A 25321-nucleotide genomic window follows, 5' to 3' on the forward strand; every position below is an offset into this window, starting at 1 on the left:
CTAGTCTCTGCCCCATTCTCCCATTCCTGTGCTGGGCTCCCCTCCCCTTTCCCCTTCTCACATTGCCACCAAACCCCCTCTCTGTTCTCCCTCTCGTCTCCTATCAGTTCTCCCAATTCCTCTTTCACTCCCCCCACTTTTCCCATCTGGAACTGATTATTCTCCCTGGGAAAGGAACTTTCAGGAAATTCCATCCTAGGGTTGGGTTAGCCGCCGGGGTGGGGGCGGGAAGGGAGAGGGGAGGGGGGGAACCCCTTTTCCAGCATTAACTTTCTTCAGTTCTCCCACCCGCCTCCATTCTGAGTTCCGCAGTCTTTTTTTTTTTTTCTCCGGCTACATCGTGTGTGTATCCTTTAAGCTTTCCCAAGAGCAGCCTTTATTTTATTTTTTAGCTATTGATCATGCAATCCTCTTCCCGAATTCGTCCTGGTATATCCCTTTAAGAAAGTGGAGCAAGGAAGGGAAAGTGGGCGCGGCGTGAGACCCGCCCGTCCCTTTTAACCTCTGGCTTGCCAGAGCTGTAAAGCGGAGTCGAGTAGCTGAGCCGAGTGGTTGGAACTTTTTGCTCGAGAGATGGAAAGAGGTACGACGGGTCGCCCCCCGGAGAGTTTCGTGGGCCGGGAGGGACTCCTGGGTTCCTTTCTGTAAAGGGCGTGAGTAGGCTCGAGAGTCCCGGGGCTCCTTTGGAAAATATAGGGGAAAGGGGCAGGGAACCCCGGATTCTCTGGGAAGGTCGTGTTGCCTAGTGGGTTAGAAGCGGGGATACTCTCTTGAAGAGCAATTGGTTTGGGAGCCAGGACTCCTGGGTTTTCTGGACTACTGGGCTGGAACCACGGTGTGGATATTGGGGCGGTTCCTCGCCAGAGACTCAAGACTCCTGAGTCTTGAGGAAAGGAAGCGTGGACTAGTGGTTGAAGCCACAATGACTGGGAGCCAGGAAAGGGAGTGTAGAGTAGTAATGAGTTAGAATCTCGTCGTGGAAACGTTTCTAGAGACCAGATGAGATCTGCGGGGAGCCTGAGTTCTGTGCTCCCTATGCTCCCATGCGCTGGGTCTGGCTGGCAGAGGAAGTGTGGATTAGAATTGCCTGTGGATGACTAACTTGTGAGCAAATGGGGTGAGCCAGGGAGAAGAGGCTGTAAACAGAAGGAGAGAAGTTAATCACACACAAATCATCCAAAGGCAGAAGATACCCGGTTAGGAAGGAATTGATGTCAGGCAGTGGGAGGCCTGCTAGCGCTGGAGGGAACTGCATTCGGAAAAGGAACCTGCGCACCTTCTGAACATGTGCATGTTCACACTTGCAGGGGAACATGAGCAAATGTGTCAAGAAGGGTCATCCTGAAGGATCCAGTCCCTTTTAGGAAGGCTATTGGCTGTTTTGTATTGGGCTGAAAGGTTCATATGTGTATTTGTATGCACAGCTCAGGATTGTGTGGGTGAGCAGTGATGCACATGGCTGGTTCATACATAGGACATGTGAGTTTCGCACAGTGATGTGGGGACAGTCAGTTTCCCAAGCCTTGGTTTTGTTCGGCGGAAAAATCTCCTAAGTCGATCAGTAACAATTAACAGGTGCCGGTTGCAGTACAGGGGTACCTCAGGTTACATATGCTTCAGGTTACATACGCTTCAGGTTACAGACTCTGCTAACCCAGAAATAGTGCTTCAGGTTAAGAACTTTGCTTCAGGATGAGAACAGAAATTGTGCTCCGGCGGTGCGGCGGCAGCAGGAGGCCCCATTAGCTAAAGTGGTGCTTCAGGTTAAGAACAGTTTCAGGTTAAGAATGGATCTCCGGAACAAAATACTTAACCCGAGGTACCACTGTATAGATATCGGGCAAGCTTGGCAGTTCTAGAGTTTTTTGCTTTGTTCACCAAATACAAGTAAATTAAACATGCTGAATTAAGTGACTCTCTAGAGCATCAGAAAATTTCCTCAGGCACAGTTACCTAATTAGGCAAACTAGCCTAATTATCCAATTCGAAATTTCCCAGAAAAATCCACATCGCTGGTTGTGAAACAGTGTGCACTTGTGTGTAAAAATTCTGCAGTGTTTTGAGTGGTCTGTTATTGGGCTGGCGGTGCTGTGCAGAGGTGTGGATTTTCCTGTATTCCTTCTGTGTGCATATGTAAAATCATTGATCTGCATTTGGCAAGGCCCATCCACTTTCCCTGGCGAAACCTGCTCAGTTGGGCACAAGCCTATGCCTTTGAGGATCACATGGCGCACAGCATGTTCAAAGCGTGTTCCAGGTCTCCAGGGCGCTTGGCGGGGGAAGGGTGCCGCGGATCCTCCGCTTGTTATATAAATCTGGATTCCTGTTGCTGCTGATTGAATTGCAGTCATGTGGTTCGTTGTCCCTGCTTGCCTAGTTAATTGATTTTTGTGTTTTGTTTTTGGTATTGCGACTCCTATTGATTTATTTCTCTGTGTCTCTCTTTTAGTGCTTCTGGTGTTAACTCAGCTGTCTTTTTTTAAAAAATGAGGTTCGTTTACAATGTTTTGATACATGATCTGCTTTGATTCCTTATTCCTCCTTGATTCTCTGCCCGCACTAGACTTTGCTGTTTCCCCAGAGAAATCGGAGATCTGGCTTCTCTTCCCCTTACCAGTGGGTCTCAACCTGTGGGTCCCCAGATGTTGTTGGACTACAACTCCCATCATCCCTGACCACTGGTCATGCGGGCTAGGAATGATGGGAGTTGTAGTCCAACAACATCTGGGGACTCACAGGTTGAGAAAGACTGCGAGAGAGTCCTGCAGAATCGGACCCAAGTTCCATCTAGCCCAGCATCCTGTTTTCAAGGATGCCTCCAGAACCCCTTAAGCAGGTCACAAAGGTAAGAGTTGTTCCCTGTTTGTCTCCAGAGATAGCCTTCCCCTGAACGTGGAGGTTCTATTTAGCCGGCATGGCTAATGCAGCCTTTGGATTCTACTGGTAGGAGTTACACATGCTGTGCTTTAGCCTCATGAAAGTGCTCCTGTCAGCATGAAATGCTTGCGTCAGAGGAAAGGCTATTGCTCTGCAACAGAGCGCCTGCTTTGCAAGCAGGAGATTCCAGGTTTGTTCCCAGACATCTTCAGGCCAGGCTGGGAACACCTTGGAGAGTCCCTGCAAGTCAGTGTAAACAGTTCTGAACTAGGTGGACCCATGATCTGACTCTGTATGAGGCGCTTGTGGAAGGTGAGTGAGCTATTCTACTCCCCCTTCTTAGCAGATAGGGAAGCTGAGGTCAGGAGGAAACTTGCCTTCGAGGAAACCAGTGTGTCCTTGACTGAACAGGGAGTTGAAACCAGAGCTGAGCCGCCATCTTTTTATAGCATCACCGATGTATGTCCCACTTAACAGAATAGCATGAGCAAATCAAACAGGCCTCTGCCCCAAGGAGCTTGCAGTCTTGCGTTGGACATGCTGTTTGTTGCGCCAGATCCGCCGCGCCTCACTGTGACTCCAAACACCTCCCTACTCATCCCAGCATCCAGCCAAACCCTTCCACCCCATCCTCATCGCTAGACCTTCTTCACATGTTAGCATTTGGCGGGTTGCTGGACTTTGGGGTCTGATCCCAGACGGGCTGCTCTTTTAACTCTCAGCAATTTCCTACAAGGAAGCCCTTTTGGTGTACCAAAGCAGGTGCGTAGGCAAAACGCTGTGTGCATAGGTGGCAGTTGTTGCAACTGAGCAGAGCTTTCTTCCACAGCTTGTTGGACCAGTCTCAAGGTGGCTCCTGGTTCCCAGTTCCTTATTTGACACTGCAGCCTGAATAAGAACAAGTTGCCAAACCCCTGCACCCCAGAATAAGCTTTGGTCACAACCTCCCTGAACAGGAGGTCCCCTCTCAGTTGTATTTACACCCTGTGTAGCTGCCGAACTCTGGAGCAATCTCTAGACACAGGATTTCCCCGCTTCCCTTACACGAAAGCAACTTGGGTAAAGTGGTTCTTGTATTTCAGAATCTAGAACCCGTTCAGAGAGTTCAGGAATTGCACCTAAATTTCTTACACACACACACATACGGAGCGTAAGAAGATTTTGCTGGATCAGGCCAATGGCTCATCTAGTCTAGCATCCTGTTCTCACACTGGCCTCACATCACTCTTCTCACATCTCACAGATATCTGTGGGAAGCTGGTGAGCCCAGGACCTGACTGCAGCAGCTTTTTCTCCCTTTGCGATTCCCAGTCAAAACCCAGTTTCCCTGAAACTCTTCGCTGTGGTCCAGGCCTATGGTCTCCCTGTTCCTTTTTTTATCCCATCGTGGATAGAGATCAATCAATGAGTCACATGGCAATGCATCATTTTGCTGATGCATCAGTGTGCGGGGGAACAGAAAGGAAGCATTTCAGATAACAGCAAATTGAACAGCTAAGACCCTGATAGCAGAAACATCCATGGGCGGAAAATGCCATTGACTTTATGAAATTGGAGCAGGAGCGGTTAGGAGGCAGCGCTCTGCTCCTCTGATGAAGGTCCAAGTTTGCTGAAAGAGCATTCACCCCCCTTTTTGCTTATGTTTTCTAAAGGAACAAAAAGTCACGCACACGTTTCCAGTAAACTTAAGGAGAAAACTCTTAATTTGTCTTGTTGATTACTTTTTCCAGTACTCAATAAAAACTCTCCTGTCCCAGTCCCTGGTCCTCTGCTGCTGCCAAAATCTCCCATTATTTGCTAATTGTTATCTTCAGGTCATGTTACTGGCTGCTGTCACCTCCACCCCCTTAATCGACAATTCTTTATCATTCCCCCAATATTTTGCCTCTCTCAGGCTCGTGGCTGGAAAATGCCTTAATTCGTTGTTGTTTTGATCTAGTCTCATTATTGGAACAATGTTTTCTAGCCTCGTTGGACGGAAGGGAGTTTCAGACTTCTGTGCAGCGGGGTTTTCAGAAGGCCTTGAAGATCTGCCCTTTCCAGTTGGCCTTCCAGGAGTGATGTTTTCTTGGTTGGGCTGCGGCCATGTTTTCCTGGCTTTCTTATTCTCGTGAGGAGATGGGCCAAGCTATTTCTGGTTTTAAAACGTCTGTGTTAACTGTTTCTTTTTCTTCTGCTCCTTCTTGGCTTTATGGCTGTAAAGCCACCTTGGATGGGCATTGTCCAAAAAAAATAATGCCTAAAAATAGTTTCAAATAAATGACATTATTTCTGAATCAGGGGTGGGATTGAGAAGTGGGGACCAGAGTGCGGTATGTAGGCCAGATGTGGCCTGATCCTTTATGCCATTGAGCCCCCTCTGTTGGCTCCATCCTTCAAATGTAAATACAGTGGTACCTCAGGTTACAGACGCTTCAGGTTACAGACTCCGCTAACCCAGAAATAGTACCTCAGGTTAAGAACTTTGCTTCAGGATGAGAACAGAAATCGCATGGCGGTGGTGGGAGGCCCCATTAGCTAAAGTGGTAACTCAGGTTAAGAACAGTTTCAGGTTAAGAACGGACCTCCGGAACGAATTAAGTTCTTAACCCGAGGTACCACTGTAGCCCAATAAGGGAGACTGTGTGGTGTAGTGAGTGCTGAAGTCGGACCTGGGAGACGAGGATTGAAACCCTCCCTGGGCCATGAAGCTCACTGGGGGACCTTGGGTCAATCGCTGCCTCTCAGCCTAACCTACCTCACAGGGTTGCTGTTGGGATTAAATGAGATGGGGGAGAACCTGGTATGCCATCTTGAGCTCCATGGGGGTTGGGGGGAGAAGGTGGGATATAAATGTAATAAATAAGATGACCAGCAGATTTCTCAAATCCTCTGAGCGCTGTTTTTTGTTTTTGTTTTTAGCCACGATTTCATTCCTAAAATCTAAATGTTAGGACTGCTAGCCAGACCAAACTCTTTAGCAAATGCTCAGCCTTCTGCCTGCTATTCTAGCTTGAAGGCAACACACACGGCCCCTTGCACTTGCAGCCTGAACTGGCCATTGTTCATTCTTCCACCTCAGGAATCTGCCACAATATTCTGGTGGGCTGTGTGTGCCCCATCCTGACATACTAGGGCATGGTTAGGCAAACTAAGGCCCGGGGGCCAGATCCAGCCCAATCGCCTACTAAATCTGGCCTGTGGACGGTCCGGGAATCAGAGTGTTTTTACATAAGTAGAATGTGTCCTTTTATTTAAGATGCATCTCTGGGTTATTTGTTGGGCATAGGAATTCATTCCTCCCCCCCAAAAAAAATATAGTCTGGCCCCCCCACAAGGTCTGAGGGACAGTGGACAGGTCCCTCGCTGAAAAAGTTTGCTGACCCCAGTACTAGGGCATAGGGAAATACTAACTTTATTCTTAAAGCCTTATCTGAATTATGTTGCCATTAGATGAGGAGCAAAGATGTCTGGTGGGGATGGAAGAGGAGGAGGAGAATAGCGGCCGCTGTCTCCTAGGATTGCCCTCCTGTCTCTCTCCTCCATTTTTTTGTCTACTTCACTGTTAAACATAAGCTTTGAACCTGATGCTCATAAATAGAGATAAAAAGTTCTTGACTCTGAGATTTATCGGCATGTGCAACGACCTCCTTCACCCCTTGCGTCCCACATACGGACATAGATCTGCCTCTCGAAAGGTTGTTTTTCTTAAAGCTGACTAATCTTAGCAGGCGATCGCGCCTCCCCCTTTAAACCATTCATCTCCAAACTCCTCTCCTTTCAACCAGCCGTCCTTCTCCCAATCTTCGCTTTTTGTCTGTGCCCCCATGGCTACATCCATCCATCCATCCATCCACACTCTGGGAGGACTGCAGATCTCCCTCCATCTGACTGTCAGTGCATAAACTCTAAAAAGAGGATTCCTGTGGCAGAGAAGTAAGTCTGGGAGCTCCACCTGTTGATCTTCAGCCCAGTCTTCCTTGATCCCAGTTGCATAAAGGGTATACCTGATGGCAAAGGGAATACATTCTGCACAAAAACAAGTGTGCTTCTATATTGTTGCACAGGGACGCAGGTGGCGCTGTGGGTTAAACCACAGAGCCTAGGGCTTGCCGATCAGAAGGTCGGCGGTTCGAATCCCCACGGCAGGGTGAGCTCCCGTTGCTCGGTCCCTGCTCCTGCCAACCCAGCAGTTCGAAAGCACATCAAAGTGCAAGTAGATAAATAGGTACCGCTGCGGCGGGAAGGTAAACGGCATTTCCGTGCGCTGCTCTGGTTCGCCAGAAACGGCTTAGTCATGCTGGCCACATGACCCAGAAGCTGTACGCTGGCTCCTTTGGCCAATAAAGCGAGATGAGCGCCGCAACCCCAGAGTCGGCCATGACTGGACCTAATGGTTAGGGGTCCCTTTACCTTTATATTGTTGCACACTACAGAAGTTGAAAATAATCCCCTGGCTTGCATAATAATAATAATAATAATAATAATAATAATAATAATATCCATGCTTCATCAGCACATCCCACAATGGGTTAATGGTATTTAAAATTCAGAATTAAATGCAGCTGGAAGATTATAGTCACAGGTATAGAGGGGTCCTGAAAACACACATCTCAGGTGTCAAAGGCCAGGGTAAAGAGGTACATTTAAGATCAAGATACCAGGGTTATCTGGCTCAAAACTTGTTTTCAATGCTGATGGTCCCAGGATTCTGTGGTGATCATCAGCCACAGGTTCGTGACAAAGAGGAAAGTGCCTCTGACCACCCATAATGCCTTGCACCGTAAAGTAACTGCATTCAAAGTTTCTGACCCTCCTCCTGGCAACACCTGGAATTAAAGAGAAGGCCGCAGGGTGCAATTTTATGGTAGGTTTGCTTCCTGTGACACAGAGTCCCTGCAAGAAGAAAGCCTGTGCTTCAGTAAGAGGAGCTGTATTGCAAGCCCTCCCCTTGCTGCTCTACTTTTCTGCTTGCGGGGAGCCTTTTACATGGGACTTAGGAACCAGTAAGATGGAGCAATTCATCTATCCATCACATCTCTTAACACGTTCTCTCCTCATATGTATGGTTCTTGCCTTTTGTTGTGTGCCAATGAAATGCACTTTAGGTGCCAAGGAAACTCTGCTTAGATTTTATGATGAGCATGCTTTGCTTAATTTTGAAGGTAGCGGTTGAGTTTTATGCAAAAATTGCACCCTCTACCATCCACTGAGCAGTTAGAATAAATTGGGCATAAGGAGACCTTTAGTGAAGGAAAAGGTGATAGTGTATATAGCCTAGAAAAATGGGAACCATCAGCAAAACCAATCATGAGGGCAAGAAACCTTTTTTAAAAAAAAAAAATTAATGTTGAGGTTTTAAATTCTAATTGCACAGAACCTACAGCTTTGGGTTTATCTTTCTTATCCATACATTAATGCCCCCCACAGTCATGTGGTACCCCACTCCTCCATTCTTTCCAGTTGCATCACCCTTCCTGATTGTCTTTTGTGTCCCTAGCCGCTCCATTATCTTTTCTGTTTGATTTTCTGTGCATAAGTTGTTGCTTCCTTAATATGGGATAGCCCCATGCCCCAATATAGCTTAGGGCATCCTTTGCCCTCTCCATCAGTCTTCTTCCATCTCTCCCCCCCCCCATCTTGCTCCCAGTTGTCTCTCCCCTGTTCCCTTCCACCATCCTCCACTTCAATTTCCCTCTTTCCATACCTCCTCGCTGTTGTTTTTTCAACATGCCACTTTTGTTTTAAAGCCACATGCTTCCTTTCTCAAATTCCCTTCTTTGCAGCCCTCTGCTCTTTCACCAATCCTCCCCAATCCGGCGCTTAGCCTGGTTTCCAAACACGCCAACCAAGTCCGGAAGTTCAGGAATGCAGTGAACTTTATAAGGCAATGGAGAGGCTTTTTGTGTTTTTCAAATTTCCTCTCCCCTCTTCTTGGGACAATATTTTTTTTGGCTCCTGGATCCCAAGCGTTCTCCCCCCCCCCCACGCATTTGGGGCTTGTCTCTCCCCCCCCCCCCCGCTCTTTCTTTTCTTTGGGGCAAGCGGTATGTTTGGTTTTGCTTGAGCTTATGACATCTACGATTTCATCTTTCTAATGCAGGTATAAATAAATAAAATTCCGGGCCACCACCCAAGAAGGGAGGAGTGAAAACTCGTGACGAAGAAGAAGTGGGTGAAAGAGAGAGAGAGAGAGAAAGAGAGGAGTGTGAGAGGCGGACAAATGAAAGGAGAGAGAAAAGAGGAAATTTTGCTGGGGATTTCTGAGAACTGCGAGCAAACTTCCCGGACCTAGCTAGACAAAAGTGGCGACAGGATCCAACTGCAAATATCCAGGGAAGGATATACGCGTTTTGTGGCTCTGGTTCACTTGGCACTGCCTCTTGGCAGAGGCAGCGGATCGGGGCGACTACAAAAGCAGGAAGAACGACCGGGACAGTCGTGTGAGTCACCCCGAGCTGTGGGGGAAAGGAAAAGGACGTTGGAGTGTTTTCTTTGCAAAGGTGAGTTTCGCTAGCGCCTGGGAGTGCTGCTAAGCAATGCTTTGTGCCGGCTGACAGCTCTCAGCCGACTGCTGCGAGTCAGAAGGCGAGAGAGCGCAGCAGGCTGTCTGGACTCCTGAGTTCCCAGAGACAGGATTGTGGGGTCAGCAGGGAGTGGCTGCCAGACAGGCCTTATGGGCTCCCCCACAAGGCAGGGTGGGATTTAGCAGTTTTGAGCCAGCCGGCAGGGAAGTAGGATTCCTGGGTCCTCTAACAGAGGACTGGGGTTTAGGAGCCAAGGCACAGGAAATCTGGAAGAGGCGGAAAAAGCTGCAGGGTTCTTGAGCTGGGTTGTGGGGCTGGGGAGTGGGCTTGAGTGAGGTGGGCAGGTTTGGGTGGTTCTCTCCTCGAAAGGTGGGGTGGGTGGGTGGAGGTGGTCTTCAGCCCTTGGGTGCCTCATCCCAGGAGAGAAGGGGGCGGGGAGGGAGAAGCCACCGTTTGTGTAGCAAAAGGGGTGTGTGTCTGGCAAGAGGAATGAGTGAGTGGCCATAAATCAAAGAGCGGCTGGGCTGGGAGCAGGAGAGGGTGTTGGCTGGGGCTAAAGTAAATAGGCCCCCTAGCCTGAGCTTCTTGGCATGCTCTCCAGAGGCAATCAAAACTCCTGGCTTGCAGCTAAACTTCCCCTATGCCCCCTTTCTTGACCCCCCTCCTAAAGAACCCAGGAGTCCTGGCTTTCTCCCACCCCTGTAAGCCTCCAATCAGTGTAGGGGACCTAATTTGCACCCAGCCCCTCATCATGCTGAAACCCCCCATATCCCACCTCTCAGCCAGCAAACCCACACGTTCAAACATCCATGTTGGTTTCGCCGCCACCACAACAACCGAATTAAATCCTGTCCCTTTCCAAGAAGAGCCCTTGGCTCCCAAGCCCTTCGCTGGCACTTTGTATTCACTTGATCACTGTTCTGTTCCAGGGAACCCAGGTGTCCGGGCTAAATGGCTCTGCCCCATCACATCCCCCCTCCCCCTCCCCCTCCCCCGATTCCCAATCATTTCCTCAACCTCGGCCACATCTGAGCCTTTCAAAGGACTTCATTTCATTTACCAAAGGAAATTCCGTCATCGTACTCCGGGGCTCGTAACCATATCTGTCATCCGCAGAGAAGGGAAACATGGACGGGAAAGGAGGGAATAGATATCTTCTCCCAAGAGGCTGGAGCATAAGCCTCTCTGGGTTCGTGCCAGGACCATGTCAGACCCCAGCCCTTCTGGATCTCAGCTGTTCCCTGTCTCCCTGTTAAGTTATTGCATGCACAATTGATGAGTTATAGTGCGTGCTCCCAAGAGTCCACTTTTGTTGGGGGTGGTTATTGTGGCATTATCCCCTGCTCTCCCCTCCCCACACCCCTTGCCTGAAATCAGCCATGCGTAGAGAAAACTTCCCGTCCACAAACTGCCCCCCGCTTCTTATTAGCTAACTTGTCCGCACAGACTATGTTGGTCAACCATGGCATTCATGAAAAACAAACAAGTTATAACGTTTTTCCTGCTAGTCGCCTGGAGGCGAGTCTGAATTTGACACAGGTGACCAGGTGAGCAGCTCTTGGCAAGCTGGATTCGTGAATGCAATCTCTTTTATGCTTGGGAGAATACTTCTCCTACCACCCCCAAAGCAAGCCCGACTTCCAATGTAGTTTTCCCAGTACAATTCTGGTTGTTATATGTACGCTGTTAGTGCAAGTGTTGCTTGATAGATCTCTCCTGGACTGCAGTTAATGACACAAGTGCCACATCTCTTTCCCATCCACTGGTTACCTGCACCATTTAGTGATCTTCCGTTCTTCTGTTTTTTTAAAAGCCACCTTTTGAATTTGTCTTCCTTCTCTGCCTATCCCGGGACTTGGCTGTCTTCATGTAAATTCCGGCTTAGAAGGAGGAGAGCATACATTTAACCAGGGTCACGTTGACCAGGCTGGGCTTCCCATCCTACCAACTTTTCTATCTCTCACCCCCCCCCCAAAAAAAAAAACTATATCCAGTGGAGCATTCCACTGTTGTTGCTGGCTCAGGGTGGGTGTTTATCATTTATGGCCTTCGGGGTGGGAGATACGCCAGTTCAGGCAAAGAGCACTTTGGCAGAAGTTATACAACGGATGCAGCCACTTTGAAGCGGTCCGTTCACCAAAGCTGCCTTGAAATTCAACATTGCTGAAGCTAAGCAGGGCTGGATCTGGTGGGAAAATCCACCTTGCAGCCCTGTCTAGTCTAGGCTGGGTTGTGTTCCATAAAGTACAGTAACTGTTGTGGTAAATAACACATACACAGTGTATTGCTGACTTAACCTAAGCAGTGAAGCTGGGTCTGTGCCCCAAGGGCTTTACAGTATAGTCTTGACAGTGGGGAGAGAGGTAGCTAAGGGGGATAAGGGATAGACAGAGTCAAGAAGAGATGGCTGTGAGGGCCATGCAACCAGAGCTCAACCTTAGAGCAAGGGGGGGGACCATTTCAGCTTGGGGGCCACATTCTCTTCTGTGGAGCCTTCCAAGGGCCACATGCCAGTGGTGGGCGTGGCCAGGAGAGAAAGTGGGTGGAGCCAGTTTGCCACATAACCCTCTTATTCTCTTTCTAGGCTGGCAATAAGCATTATAAGAGTTCAAAGACTCTCCAGCCAGGCAAAAACACAAAGGGAGGGTGCAAAAGAGGGTCTGTGAGGGGTGTGGCTTGGGGAGAGTCTTGAGGGCCATGTAGAGAGGCCTGGAGGGCCACAATCAGCCTCTGGGCCTGAGCTGCCCTACAGACATATCTCAGTATTTATTTATTTTTTATGGAATTTACTGACCTCCACAAAAACATATGTTGGTCCCGTCCCCCGTCCCCCCCCCCCCCCGCTGCCTTTGCAGCAGAAAGCTATGCCCAAAGCAGTTCGGAGCACGTAGGAAAATAAGTGAAAGAAGCAATGCATATCTAACCACTCAGTATAATAAAAAAAATAGTTGCGCCAAATATTGGCAGCTGCCTCCACAGTTGAGGGATGCATTTCTGAGGTATGACGAAGAACCAGCAATTTATCTAAGTGTTGGTGGAACTTAGTGAGCGGGCAAGATTTAGAACCATTAGACTTTGTCTGTTATTGTAGATTTTTAATGCACATTTCGTGGGTTTTTTAAAAGTGAAATTTCCCTTGTACGGAAAGGGCTCAGTCCTTCCCCATTCCAGGTTTTTTTGGTACCTGAAGAGTTAAGAGCTGGCTAGGAGATTGGCAGCCAGCTACCTTCCTGTGTTCTGCTGGAAGGGTGTGGTGTTGAGTGGCTGAGAGGAAGGGATGCTGGCAGCCAGGACGCCTGGGTTCTTTTCTCTCCAATGTGTTTGGGTTTCTCTTTCTCTCCCACCTGTGCTGACTCGACTCTCCCTCCCTGCCCTTTTTTCCACTTCTGTCAGCGCTTTCTGATCTTCGGAGCTTGCTGGCTTTCTTCTAACTTGGCCTCCACCTCCTCCGTGTTGTCCTCCTTCTCCTCCCCTCCCCAGTACTTGCCCAGACTATGTCTCCTACCCCCAGCGCAGCTGCGTTGTTCCCCATTAAAGCATGAATCATCCCCGGCTCTTAGATCATCACACCTTAGATCATCACATGCAACAGGCAGGCAGCAGCCAGGAGTCCCACCTTCCTGTGTGTATCTCCAAAGCACCATCCATGTCAGGGCCAGCCCAAGACATTTTGACACCTGAGGCGGACCCCAATATAGCTCCCCCCTCCCTGCCATGGAAGAAGGGGGTTAAGGGATGCAGGTGGAGCTGTGGGTTAAACCACTGAGCCTTGGGCTTGCCAATCAGAAGGTCGGTGGTTCGAATCCCCACGACGGGGTGAGCTCCCGTTGCTCGGTCCCTGCTCCTGCCAACCTAGCGGTTCGAAAGCACATCAAAGTGCAAGTAGATAAATAGGTACCGCTCCGGCGGGAAGGTAAACGGCGTTTCCGTGCGCTGCTCTGGTTCGCCAGAAGCGGCTTAGTCATGCTGGCCACATGACCCAGAAGCTGTATGCCGGCTCCCTCGGCCAATAAAGCGAGATGAGCGCCGCAACCCCAGAGTTGGTCACAACTGGACCTAATGGTCGGGGGTCCCTTTGCCTTTACCTTACATCGAGAACGGGGGGGGGGGGGGAGAGAGAAGGATCAATGTCAGGATTTGCTCCCCCAGTGAACACTGCCGCTCATGGGTGAGCCAGCCCTTCTTTACAAAATCATTTTTATTTGATTTTACCAATATAAAATTATAACAATCCAAATGCTTATCCACATATAGAGATTACTCTGAATCTCAAGACTTCCCGCCACCCCCTTCATGGGTCCTATTGTCAGCATTTACTACTGCATATTATTCGATAATCTACATTTTATATCAATCCATATTGCCCATAATATTTGTTACGTTACAAGTGAGATTAAAATTCTGCTAATGTCTTCCTCTGCTTGCAATGGTCTCTTAAATAGATTATAAATTTTCCCCATTCCTTTTTAAAGATTTTGTCCTCTTGGTTCCTGAGCTTTATGGTCAGCGTTGCCATTTCTGCTTAGTCCGTCAGCTTAGCTTGCCATTCCTCCCTGATAGGGACCCTTTCCTCTTTCCATCTCTGGGCTAGTAGCACATGGGTGAGCCAGCCTTGATCCATGTGTCTGGCACAGTACAGAGTACGAAAACAGGTAGGTCTTTCCTCTGAGGCACTTAAAAGTTGGACAAGAGGGAAATTGAGGTAAACAGGGAGAGAATGTGTTCCCTTCAGCTACCCACTCTGGGGCTCGGTCCCCAGGCTGTACTGATTTCTCCCATGCTTAAATCTGTGGTGTCCCGATGATCCCATTATCTTCAGCTGTGATCCTAACTAAACCCCACTTGTCTTTCATTTCTCGGCCTCTCGGTTAAGATCAAGTGTAGTAGCCAAAGATTTCCAGTCCCTGTCTTTTCCATTTTAGCAGTCCCCACCAGGGCCGGATTTAGGTTTGATGAGGCCCTAAGCTACTGAAGGTCCTTTTTATGTCCAGCTGTCCTTTGTCAGTAACAAATTGTCGCTTTTTGTGTGTTGAATATATGCTATATGGTAATTTATGGACCTAATAGGTATCTAAAGCCATTTGCCATGCAACCAGTCCATGAGGAATGTAGGCACCCTATATATAGAAATGAGCAAACCAGTGATATTTTAGAGAGCAGGCTAGCAGGCGGGGCCCATTACTTACATCATAGGAGCCTACACAACACAAAACACTGTTGTTGTTATGTAGGTTTTATTTTATTTGTTTTTTATCATATATTTTGGAAATGTACATCCAGGTTTCTTTTTCCTTTAATTTTTTGGGGGGGCTCCCACTTGGGGCCCTAAGCTATACCTCGTTTAGCTTATATGTAAATCCAGCACTGGCCCCCACCCTTTTCCTCCATGTTCCACACCCCCAACCTTCTCCTTCTCTTAAGGAACCCAGGAGTCCTGAGTCCCAGCTCCCATGGCAACCTAGGCGTTCCTTGTTCTAGGAACGGGTTGAACAAGTTGCTGTCCTCTGGACTGCAAGAGTGGGAGCTCAGCACCCTACGCTGGGGCAGGAACAGTTCCTGCCGTCACTCATCCCAGGCTCTGCTTCTGAAATCTCAGCCAGGAACTGGGGAACGAGGGAAGGAGCCTCTGGTCCCTACCCTTAGTGCCAGCGGAGTGAAGTGGATTGATCAAGGATACAGACCTGGGTTTAAACCTCTGCTTGGTAATAGCCTCAGAATAAGTAGCAAATTCTGTGTGGCCTACCTTGCAGAATTGTTGTGCAAATAAACTGGGCTAGCCCTCCACTGAGCTTTTTGGAAGGAGGGGCAGGATACGAATCTGACAGAGATGAGGCAGCCGCCAAGACAACCGCGAATTCTATATAGTTTTAAAAATAATGATTATTGGGGGGGGGGGGAGAATGAAAAGGGGTTTTCAATGTGTGTCTCCACAAAGCCCTGTATGGTAGACCATTGTTTCCATTTTGTGGCTGGGGGCCAAGATGGGCGAGTGAGTTGCCTAAGGTCAAGTGAGGACTATGCTGGCTCTGTTGGGAAGCTTCCAGCCCTTTCGCCTTCTCACACATTTCTCTTTCTCTCCTCCCCCCCCCCCAGATGCCCATCCTCAAGCAGTCCCCTGTCTCCCACTCCAAGAAGCGGCCGCGTTTGGACCGGGCCATGATCAGCGCCCCCCTGGGCGATTTCCGGCACACGATGCACATCGGCCGTGGCGGAGATGCTTTTGGCGACACGTCTTTCCTCAGCAACCACGGGGGCTCCAAGGCCAACGGGCTGCCTCCCGATGTGTCCCCTGGGGCCTTCTCTAGCCCTGGAGATGCCCGCTTTGAACTGTTGTCCCCACCCGGGAGCGGGAACGGCATAGTTCAGAGCCCGGCGACGTCGACCCCAGATGGCAGCTTCGTGGCCCTGCAGTCCCCGGAGAAGGCAGAGCGGCAGAAGCCCTCTAACGGAAGGGACTGGGACCTGCCCCAGAAGTTCTCCTTGGAGAGCCCCACATTGGAACATGCCGAATCCCTCCTCTCTTTCCAGTTGGACTTGGGGCCTTCCATCTTGGACGATGTGCTGGGAGTGATGGACAAAGACTGGGACAGCATCAGAGGGCAGGAACAGGAACCGCTGAGGGTCGAAAGCTCCAGCCCAAAGGGGCACCTCCATCGCGGTGGTGAAGAAGACGAGGAGGAGCAGGAGGAGGAAGAAGAGGAGGAGGAGGAGGACGAAGGGCAGGGCTACAGTTTTGAGGATGAACAGGATGAAGAGATTGGACTATAGGAAAGAAGAAGAGCAGTATTGGATTTGATCGCTTTGGTTTCTCTAGCTGCCCCCCACCCCAGCACTCCTCTTGCCCTCTTTTTGGCAGAATTTCTCAGCCCCTCTGATGTGAGTTGGTCTATGGGCCAAATGTTGTCTGCAGATGACTGCTGGTTGACCCATCCCAAAGAGCCATTGATCTCAAATCTCTCACGGTTGCGTTCAAGAGGAAAATGGACAGGGGCAGGCAGGCAGGCTGCACCTCCAGTGCGATTCTTGCTGTCTCCCTTCTCTTGTGAGAGAAAAGCACTGTGCAACTGAGAAACGCACACACTGACCAATTATTGTACTCTCCCTAGGCATGGGATGATACAGATATTTTGATGCACTAAAAAATGCATCTTGGTTATAAGGCGTCTCAGAATCCAAGGTTGTGCACCACTGATACCATCTTTGTCTCACCTTCCACTTCTCTGTTGTTTTAGGCAACCATCCATCAGGCTACCTTGCCAAGGACGATTCCATCTCCTGCGCTTGTACTGTTGGTTTCTGTCTCTAAACCTGAAACTGTTTTTTGAGAGTGCTGGAAGGACAGGCAGGTTGGAAATAAATTGGCATGTTTATGGAAGGATGGAGGGAATGAGGATGCACAGATATTCTGATGTACCTGTCCAGCTATTTAGCCAATAATTATATTGTTCTATTACCCCACTAGCATATTTAGCAGCGTGAAGTTATCCCTGTTTATTTGCTGCCCACCATTTGCTTTTCATCTCATCCACTCCTTGACCCTGGTGCTTTTCTGTCTGTCCAGATACCCATTCACTGGCTACTTCTTTCTCTTCATTCAGTACATCAGTGTATCTGTATATCCAGCAGCAGCAGGACTGACAAAACTGCAAGGCCTCCCTGATATTGGGGAGAGTGAAGAGGCTGCTTCAGGCAGCAAATGCTGAGAGACAGAAGCTGCAGGCCTTGGCTATTCCTCCTGAGCCAGCAGACATCCCCCCCCCCCTGTGTTGCCATGTGACCTGCCCTGAGCGCCTTAATCTGGCTTGTTCCCTTGGGGTGGTGAAGGATCCCATCTCATCATCAGCACTGAAGTAGAAATAAACTGCAAGGCAAGTTGGCTTCTGTACAGGGTGGAGTGGAGCCGCCAACTTTGCCTCAGCAAAGGAAGACAATGTAGGGCAAGGCTTCCCAAACTTGGGTTCTCCAGCTGTTTTTTGGAGTACAGCTCCCATCATCCCTAGCTAGCAGGACCAGTGTTCAGGGATGATGGGAACTGTAGTCCAAAAAGAAGCTGGAGACCTAAGTTTGGGAAACTCTGATGTAGGGGAAGGAAGACGATGGAAGCTTTTGGAGAGGAAGTTGAGGGCAATGGGTCTGCTGTTTAAGGTGAAAGAAAGCAGAGGAGCTTTCTCACCTCCCGTCTCAAAGGGCCAGTCAAGAGATTATGGGATGGATGAAGGAAAGAGGAATGACTTGGGCGTAACGTGAACTGATGTTTGAGTAAAAGTGTAAACAATTTACAGTTCTTGGAATTGTTGGGCAATTCACTTAGTCACTGATGGTGGCTGTAACAATTGCCTGCAGGCAACTAAGCAGAAATGAGTTTCTGATGGTAAGAAAGGTGTGGGTTCCCAACCCCCCACCCCACCCCATTCTTCAGTCGACCAAAGTACCAAAATGACTAACAAAGATACATGTGGGAAAGTGTGTTTACATTCTCTGTGTATATCTGTGCACGCTTACACGTCTCATTAGTAGCTTTTTGTAAACCTACAGTGGTGCCTTGCAAGACAAAAAGAATCCGTTCTGTGATTCTCTTCGTCTAGCGGTTTTTTCATCTTGCGAAGCAAGCCCATTGACGGATTAGCGGATTAGTGCTATTAGCGGCTTTTAGCGGCTTATCTGCTGATCGGATCAGCTGATAAGCGGCTTAGCGGCTTAGAAAAGGGGGGGGAGGAAAAAAAACCAGCAGGAACTCGCAAGACATTGTCGTCTTGCGAAGCAAGCCCATAGGAAATTTGTTTTGCGAAGCACCTCCAAAACGGAAAACTCTTTTGTCAAGCGAGTTTTCCGTCTTGCGAGGCATTCATCTTGCGGGGCACCACTGTATTTGCCAATGGCCAAACTGGGAAATGCACAACTGAAAAAATAGCACACAATCTTTTATTTTTTATTTTTTTCGGTTGTTGCCGTTTAAAGCTATAATGGGGTCAGGGTTGCATCAACAGATCACCTCTCAATCAAACATGAACTGGACAGCCTTCTAAATTAGGTGCTTTAAAAGCTGGATACAATTTAGTGGGCTAGAGAGGATAATAACTGGAGGGGAATCTACTGGCTGATACTGACAGACCTTTTTAAAAAAATTAAAAAACCCCACAACAAATCAAAAGGCCAGATCCCCAACCATCCCCCAATCATCTGTCCTTTCATCCCTCTGTTAAAAATAACATTCTTATAGATGTCCTTGCCTTCCTAAACTCTCCTGCACGGATATTGTTGGCAGAAATCTGTTTTAATTTGTGTCTTGTGTCTTGTCTCCTGAGCACAATATCAGCTGGTCTGCGGTGAGAAGTTAAGCTACCCCTTCACCAAATCACCAGTTATCTCTCTTGTTCTATCTTTCCCACGTCTTCCTCTGGTGCCAACGACGACCTTTTCTTCGTAAGCTTGCTAATCCATCATCAAACTCCTGTTACAGTGAGATAAATAACGCAGCAAGACAGCTTTAAGAGCTGGGAAACGATTGCATTTTTATTTCCCTAGGTGCTTGCGGGTGTTTGTTTCTTACTTACGCTCTGTGTAACTTTTGCCAGATTCGTTAATCACAGTTGAAAAGGTGTAACTGGATTGTACGGTGCCCTTCTATGCAGAGTTCTTAACCTGCTGGGACAAAATCGGTAGTTTGCATTGCCCCAATGGGATTTTGCCGCTTCTTAATCTTCCCACATAATGGGGACAAGGCTCCACTGTGTCAGTAAGAAAACTGGATGGTGGTGGCTTGTACGTTCTCACTGTCAACTCTGGGGCTAATAGCTCGTATCTCTGGATGGCCCCCTCTTCGGGTGGCATTTTTTCCTACCCAGATCTCTGTGCTCTTGTTAGTGAAACAGTGATTTTGAAAGAAGTAGGAATAGATGGGCTGTTCTTTAATATCACCACCACGAACTGCACTTGTTATGGCCTTTTCTTGCCATGTGCGGTGATAAGATTTCCTTTTTAATGTATACAGTAGACCTACAACTTATTCCGGGGATTGTGCATAAACCCAAAATTGCATATAGTCAAAACGCATTGGGTGCAATAGCAGGTGGAATTGCCAAAGTTCCCCCCCACCAATGCCCCCCTTTTAACATCTTTCCCCACCAAGTGCGTAAAAGAAAGGGGGGGAGCAAGTTAAATGTGCATAAGTTGCAGGTCTAGTGTACTGCATCTCCCAGCAAGGAGCTACTTTAAAAGGGGAAGGGATGGTTGTGAGGCTGGGGCTCATTGCCAGATAATTGGTGTATAACGTGGGCTTTTGGTGGATGGTGAGGGGGAACCTAGAGCTATCCAAGTCTCTCCATCTGGGAAAGGAGGGGAGGTTTTTAATATGTTAAGGAGCTCAAAGGAATTCAGTTGAGTTTCCCAGAAACTGAGTAGAGTCGAGTCAGTAGGGAGGGAAGCTCTGATCCCATAGAATGTCTAGACAGAGAAGTGCAATTTCTGGCCCACCACATGTTTGGACTCTGGCATCATGGCCAATGGCCAGAGAAAATGGGAGTTGTAGTTCAGCCGCCATTTATGGGGGTTGCTCAAACACACTGGTCTTGGGTGAATATGCACTGGGACCCAAAAGAGCAGTGGGTTGCTGGAGGAGGAGGAGAAGGCAAGTAGAAAGATGGGTGGGGTGGAAAAGAAGGGGGAGAGAGACGGGAAGTATATCTACGCTGCCATCTAATAAATTTATTCCAAAGCTTGTTTCACTTTAATAGCTTCCCCACTCCCCGATCCTGGCAACTGTAATAAAGTGTTGATTGATTGTTGTTTTGGGTGGGTGGGGAAATAACCTCTGTAGGACTTCTCTACCCAACGCCATGTACACTACAACTCCCAAAGACTCCCTGGGGAAAAAGAATTACTGTTAAACCACCCTATCTGCAATGTGGATTTGCTCCAGAGGGAGGAGGGGGGTCGGGGGGAGTCGTGCACATCCTGAAAATTGTGCAGGACAAAGCGAAAGCTGGGACCAGAGTTGGAGAAGCTTGTGGTTGTAGGAGACTGAGGAGCCTTTTAATTGGAGAGCTGGAATTCCTGTGGATTCCTTCTCTGAAGGGAGTGGGCAGTTCATTGGTTTTAAAATATATTTCCTGTTTTATGCCTTAACTTATTGCGTAACCTCAAGTTGTTGTCCTCTCTCACTGTGGACTCTCTCTCTCTCTTAAAAAAAGGGAAATGTGAAAAATGATTTCCTGCAGTGACCGTGTGTCTCTGAAATATATATATATTAAAGTCATTCCAAGCATGCATGAACAAGGTCCAGCCACAGACTGCAAGAGAGATGAGGGCTGGACTCTGATCTCTGTTCCCTTTGGGAGGGCAAAAGCTTTCTTTGTTATCCTCATTTATTCACACACACACACACACACACACCGATCTAAGCCTGAACCCTAGGTCATAGATGTCGCTGCCTTTTCGCAATCCCTTTGATCAAGGCAGCAAGAGGGTTCTATATGTACATTTATTATTTTATAATAGCTCATTTTATGGATTCCTGTGTAAGAAAATGTCTATGTAGCATCTCCCCCTTCTCGAAATCATGTTAATTTTGATCCTACGTAGCAGAATATTTGTACAGCGACCAAAGTGTTTGATATCTCTTGTAATTAAAAGCAAACTAGTTTCGGATATTTTTCTCGGCTCTTCACAATCTCAATTCCCTACAGCACTAATGATTGGTTGGTCAATGTGGGTTGGGTCCAGCACAGCAAGTTGATTCACTAAATTTTAATACCTTATTATATATTTGTAAACTCCTTCGAGATTTTCTTACAACCAAGCGGTATATAAATTTTGTTAAACAAATAGCATTTCCATGGGGATTGCACCAACTGCTGTTCGCCGGCGCAATCCAATGTGGGTTGCCTACCAATGGGCGTAGCCAGACAATTATAGCTGATCCAGTTAATTACTGTGCTTCCATTTTAGTTATCTATGTATATACGCCCTTAGCTGCAGCATTTAGCCATTGCAAAAATTAATTAGATCTCATTGTTCAAATGAGATCTAACCCTTTCACTGAAAGAATATATGGCTCTGCCTTACGCTGACCCAGATTGGTGGTCCGTCTAGTTCAATTCTCTTTACCCTGAGTGGCAGCTGTGCTCCAAGGCCTCAGGAGGAGAGGGGTCTTTCTCTAGCCTGTTATACCCACCCACCCCCCAAAAAACCCTTTTTAAACTGGTGACATCAAGGAGTGAACCTGGAACCCTATGGGGATGTAGAGCTTGAGCTCTGGCAGTGAGTTAATGTTATTTCTCCCATCTTTGCCAGCCATCTTCTTCCTTAGGTCTAGCATAGCACACAGGGTATTTTGCCCCACTTTATCTCTTCCGTCCGTTCGCAAGGCAAGGTGATGTGGTGCGGACTCGGAAGTGGGAAGACTTAGGAATCCTCGAATGCTTCTACAGTTCGAATGCTTCAGTTATGCAGCCTTATCTAAATCGGAGCGCTATCTGAACATGCATGGCAGGAAGGTTTGCTTTGTTTTGTTTTAATGCATTGCACTCAGGGGCAACGTGCCTCTTAATTAACATTTCCTCCTGTTTCATCTTGGCGCTGCCATCCTGCAGCGTCTTGGAAGCATTCTTTAGGAAGAATTAAGCAGAACTGGTGGCAGAGAGAGAGAGAGCGCTGTAATAAAAAAAAGAAAAAGAACTTATTCAGAAAAATATAGCAAAAAAGCCAGTTCTTCAGTTCTATCTCTTGGTCACATGTTGGTGTGACCAAGGAAGCAAGCACAATGTAGGGCTAGGCATATAGGAAAAGACAGTTCTCAATAGTGTTTGTTTCGGTTCTATTGCAGGAAGTAGAAGTGCTGAAACTCACATGGCACAAATCTATGGGGCTGAAGGCAGTTGAGGCCACCAACTGGTTGAAGCTACAGCAGGTTTGGGACTCTTAAGTGCCTGGATGGGTGGCCAGCCGGTAACTGCACAAATGGGTTTCATGACAGAAGAAAGGCAGGATATGCACATATCAAGATAAATAAAACCTGTTTTCTCAGCACTGAACCAGATCACCAGAGGCATGTTTAACCCCCTCTTCCCTCTGCCAGGGATACCTTTTTACTTTTCTCTCCCATAGGAGAGGATGTGCCGCACTGGGGGGCATTGGGGCATAGTCCTCATGCAAAGTGTATTCCACAGAGCTACCCCCCCCCCAAAAATAAGCACAGTTTAAAGATAAATATTCTTAAGGCAGAGCAGGGATCTTGCAGTTCCCAAACACACAGGGTCAGGGTGCCACAGTCTTCCCCACTATTGTATTTCTATTTAACTTAACAGTCGTTTCTAGTCTTTCATCTGTGTACATATAAATCGGCATACACATTTTTTTAAAAAATGCAAATATGCCAACTTTCCCCTCTCTTTTTGTCAGGGGGAGGCCATGTGTGAGTGGCCACTTAACTCCTGTCTGTTTCTCATTCCACTTTGCTGGCCTCACAGAAATATTTACATGTTTACCACACAGATATTTATATCTTCATCTTAATGTTTCAGGAATCTGGGCATATCGAGTTATCATTTGAGGCAGGAAAAACCCCGCAAGCGTTTCTTCCCTCCCAGCAGTAACAATCCACATTTATTTATTATTTAGAAAACAATTTGTTGCCCTGTCACTGCTGCCTGAGATGGCTGCCAGAATGCTTTGAAATAAGAAGACGAAGTTGTCTAGAATGCTTATTGCAAGTTTTGCGAGGGGCCAAGTTTTGCATTGAGCCCAGCAAAATGGGGCGCCCTCTCCAGCTTGCTGACTCTGTGTTTTAGCTTTCACCACAGACCAAAGAAAGTCAGAGTCTCTTATTTTCCAGCAATGGGGACCGGATCAAAGTGAAAGCATTTGTGGATCATGCTCCCTACCCCCAGTCCCCTCCTCCTTGCCCGCCAGTAGACTCCAGCTGTAACACATCTCTGGAGCCTTATCTAGGACTCTGGTGCCTCTGTTTGCTGGACGATCCCAGCTGTGAATTTCCTGCCAGGGGATAAACAGATCAGGGGCCCTCGCTGACACAATCCAGGCCTGACAGGATAAAGGAAACCATTGCAAAGGCAACTTGTGAAACATACCAGCTGGGAGATACATGGATGGGAGTTCAGCCACCAAATTCCCTCTTCACACAGCCCCTCTCCAGTTGGTGGAAGTCTCTGATCCTGGGCTCAAAAATGCCTTACTGTTTGCATTTTCCTCTAGAGGGTACAGATGCAGCCCCTGATGCAGAATCCACAACATACATGAAAAAAACACTATAATGCCATTTTAAAAGTCATAAAGGATACGGAAGGGCGGGAAAGTGCCGGGAAGGAACTGTAGCTTCATTGGCAGCAAAATGATTGGGAGTTGACTGCTCTGTGGTGGGTAGAGTACAGTCCCCAAGGTGCTTTAGGGAGAATGTCCTTTGATGGATTGTACATACAGAGCCACCTCTGTATGAGTTCTACAATGGCAACCCTAAGACCAAGGAGGAAGTTGGTAGGCAGTGCCACCGCTTGGACTGGTTGAGATGGGCAGGGCAGGGTCTCACTTGCCCTAGGGAAGCAGCCTCCACTGTCTGGTTAAATGAAGCACTACCCACCCCCGCCCCACTGCACACTAATTCTACTGAAGTAGCCCATTGCATTATCTATTGTACTTTGGTTAATGCATCTAGCTGCCATTCAGGTATTGGTAACTTAATCTGGTTGATCTGCAAGGTTACATACAGCTGCCTGGCAGGCCACTAAACACAGGCCTGCAACAGGGTTTCTCCTAGTCTCTAAGTAAGGGGTAGGAAGGCAGAGATGGGAACCTGCAATCCTTGTCCTGATTTCATGCATCTGGCAAGGGGAGAGTGGCAGAGAAAAAATGGGTGGAGAAAGAAGGGGAAAGGGTGCATTCTTCCCCCACTTGGCTTGGATCCTGGTTGCTGCCAGCATGCAGCCATGGCAGATTACCCCAAGTGAGTGTGGCTCTTGACAGGGAACTGGGGGGGGGGGGGCATTCAGTTAATGTCTTGCACCTGCATACAAAACTCACACCGCCCGAATACTGAATGGGTTCAGTTCTCTAGGACAGGGCACAGCAGGAGCAGGTGGGACCCAGGGTGCTTCACTTCCTTGCGAGTCACGTCAATTCATCTTAATTAATCTGGAATACGTGCCACTTCCAGCTCTGGGGCTGGAAAGCACTAATGCAGATTTTAGCCTCCGCTCTTCATCAAACAAAAGCGGGCACAGATTGGCACGGTTCAAGATTGGCATAAGGCGACCAGGTGACAAATCGGGTGTACAATGTAGAAGCGGGCTATTCTTGCCCCACATCCTCTGCGACAGGCCCCCCAACTCAGCCGGTAGTGCGCAGCATATGCATTGGAAGCGTCAGTGGCATCGTACAACTACTCTAGGGAGGCGCCACCTTGTCTTAAGATGGCGGTTGCTCCAATCAACTGCGCCTGTGTGTTGAGGGAGGAAGGACTGGCCCTGTCCAACAGGCAGTAGAAGTGGCCAAAGGGCCTATGGGGCAGCAAAACAATGAGGCCATCTCCCCCTGGCAGCCCAGGCTCAAAAATACTCCTGGCTAGTGGGGAAATCTTTCAAGATGGAACAGAGGTCCCCTCCTGGCCTTGGTAGTGCAGGTTCTGAGTACAGATGGGACTCCCTTTGCTCCGAGTTTCCCCCAGTCGCTTCTCCTTTCCCCTCACATAACCAAATAAAAGGATCCCTGAGGAAAGGAGGAGTGGCAGCCGGGAAAATCCTTGAAGAGGAAATGCAGCTAATTCCAGAAAAATGGGTGCAGTTGTTGGCAGATGAAGCTGATTGACTGTATGGGACTGGCAGAAATGACTGGCAGAATCCGGAACCAGGGAGAAGAGTCGGCAGAAGAAGATTGGAAAAAATTCAAGGACTATCTACAAAAATATTGTAAAATTAAGGAATGTTGAA

At 48.2% G+C, this 25321-nt stretch overlaps 1 protein-coding gene and 1 long non-coding RNA gene across 3 annotated transcripts; one reads left to right on the forward strand and one right to left on the reverse strand.

Moving 5' to 3' along the window:
- The first annotated feature begins 318 nt into the window (after nucleotides 1-318).
- CDC42EP5 (CDC42 effector protein 5) lies at nucleotides 319-17820 on the forward strand. 2 transcript variants are annotated; one of them, XM_083472061.1, is made up of 3 exons: nucleotides 319-653; nucleotides 8960-9359; nucleotides 15477-17820. In XM_083472061.1, the coding sequence occupies exon 3, from the start codon at nucleotides 15477-15479 to the stop codon at nucleotides 16149-16151; it is 675 nt and encodes a 224-aa protein (XP_083328187.1). In that variant the 5' UTR covers nucleotides 319-653; nucleotides 8960-9359; the 3' UTR covers nucleotides 16152-17820. The 2 variants fall into 2 exon arrangements, with proteins under 2 accessions (XP_083328187.1, XP_083328186.1); XM_083472060.1 differs by having other exon boundaries at nucleotides 319-583.
- Nucleotides 16202-25118, reverse strand: LOC310691875. Its single transcript, XR_014518594.1, has 2 exons — nucleotides 18248-25118; nucleotides 16202-17912 (listed from the first exon to the last, which is right to left on the reverse strand). It is a non-coding gene; the product is annotated as an uncharacterized lncRNA (long non-coding RNA).
- Nucleotides 25119-25321: the final 203 nt, after the last annotated feature.

Source organism: Podarcis liolepis (assembly GCF_965112155.1).
Source record: "Podarcis liolepis genome assembly, chromosome: 13".
Taxonomy (NCBI): domain Eukaryota; kingdom Metazoa; phylum Chordata; class Lepidosauria; order Squamata; family Lacertidae; genus Podarcis; species Podarcis liolepis.

Coding starts and splice junctions, on each gene's coding strand:
- CDC42EP5 (XM_083472061.1), top strand. CDS start 15,477: ATGCCCATCCTCAAGCAGTCCCCTGTCTCCCACTCCAAGAAGCGGCCG.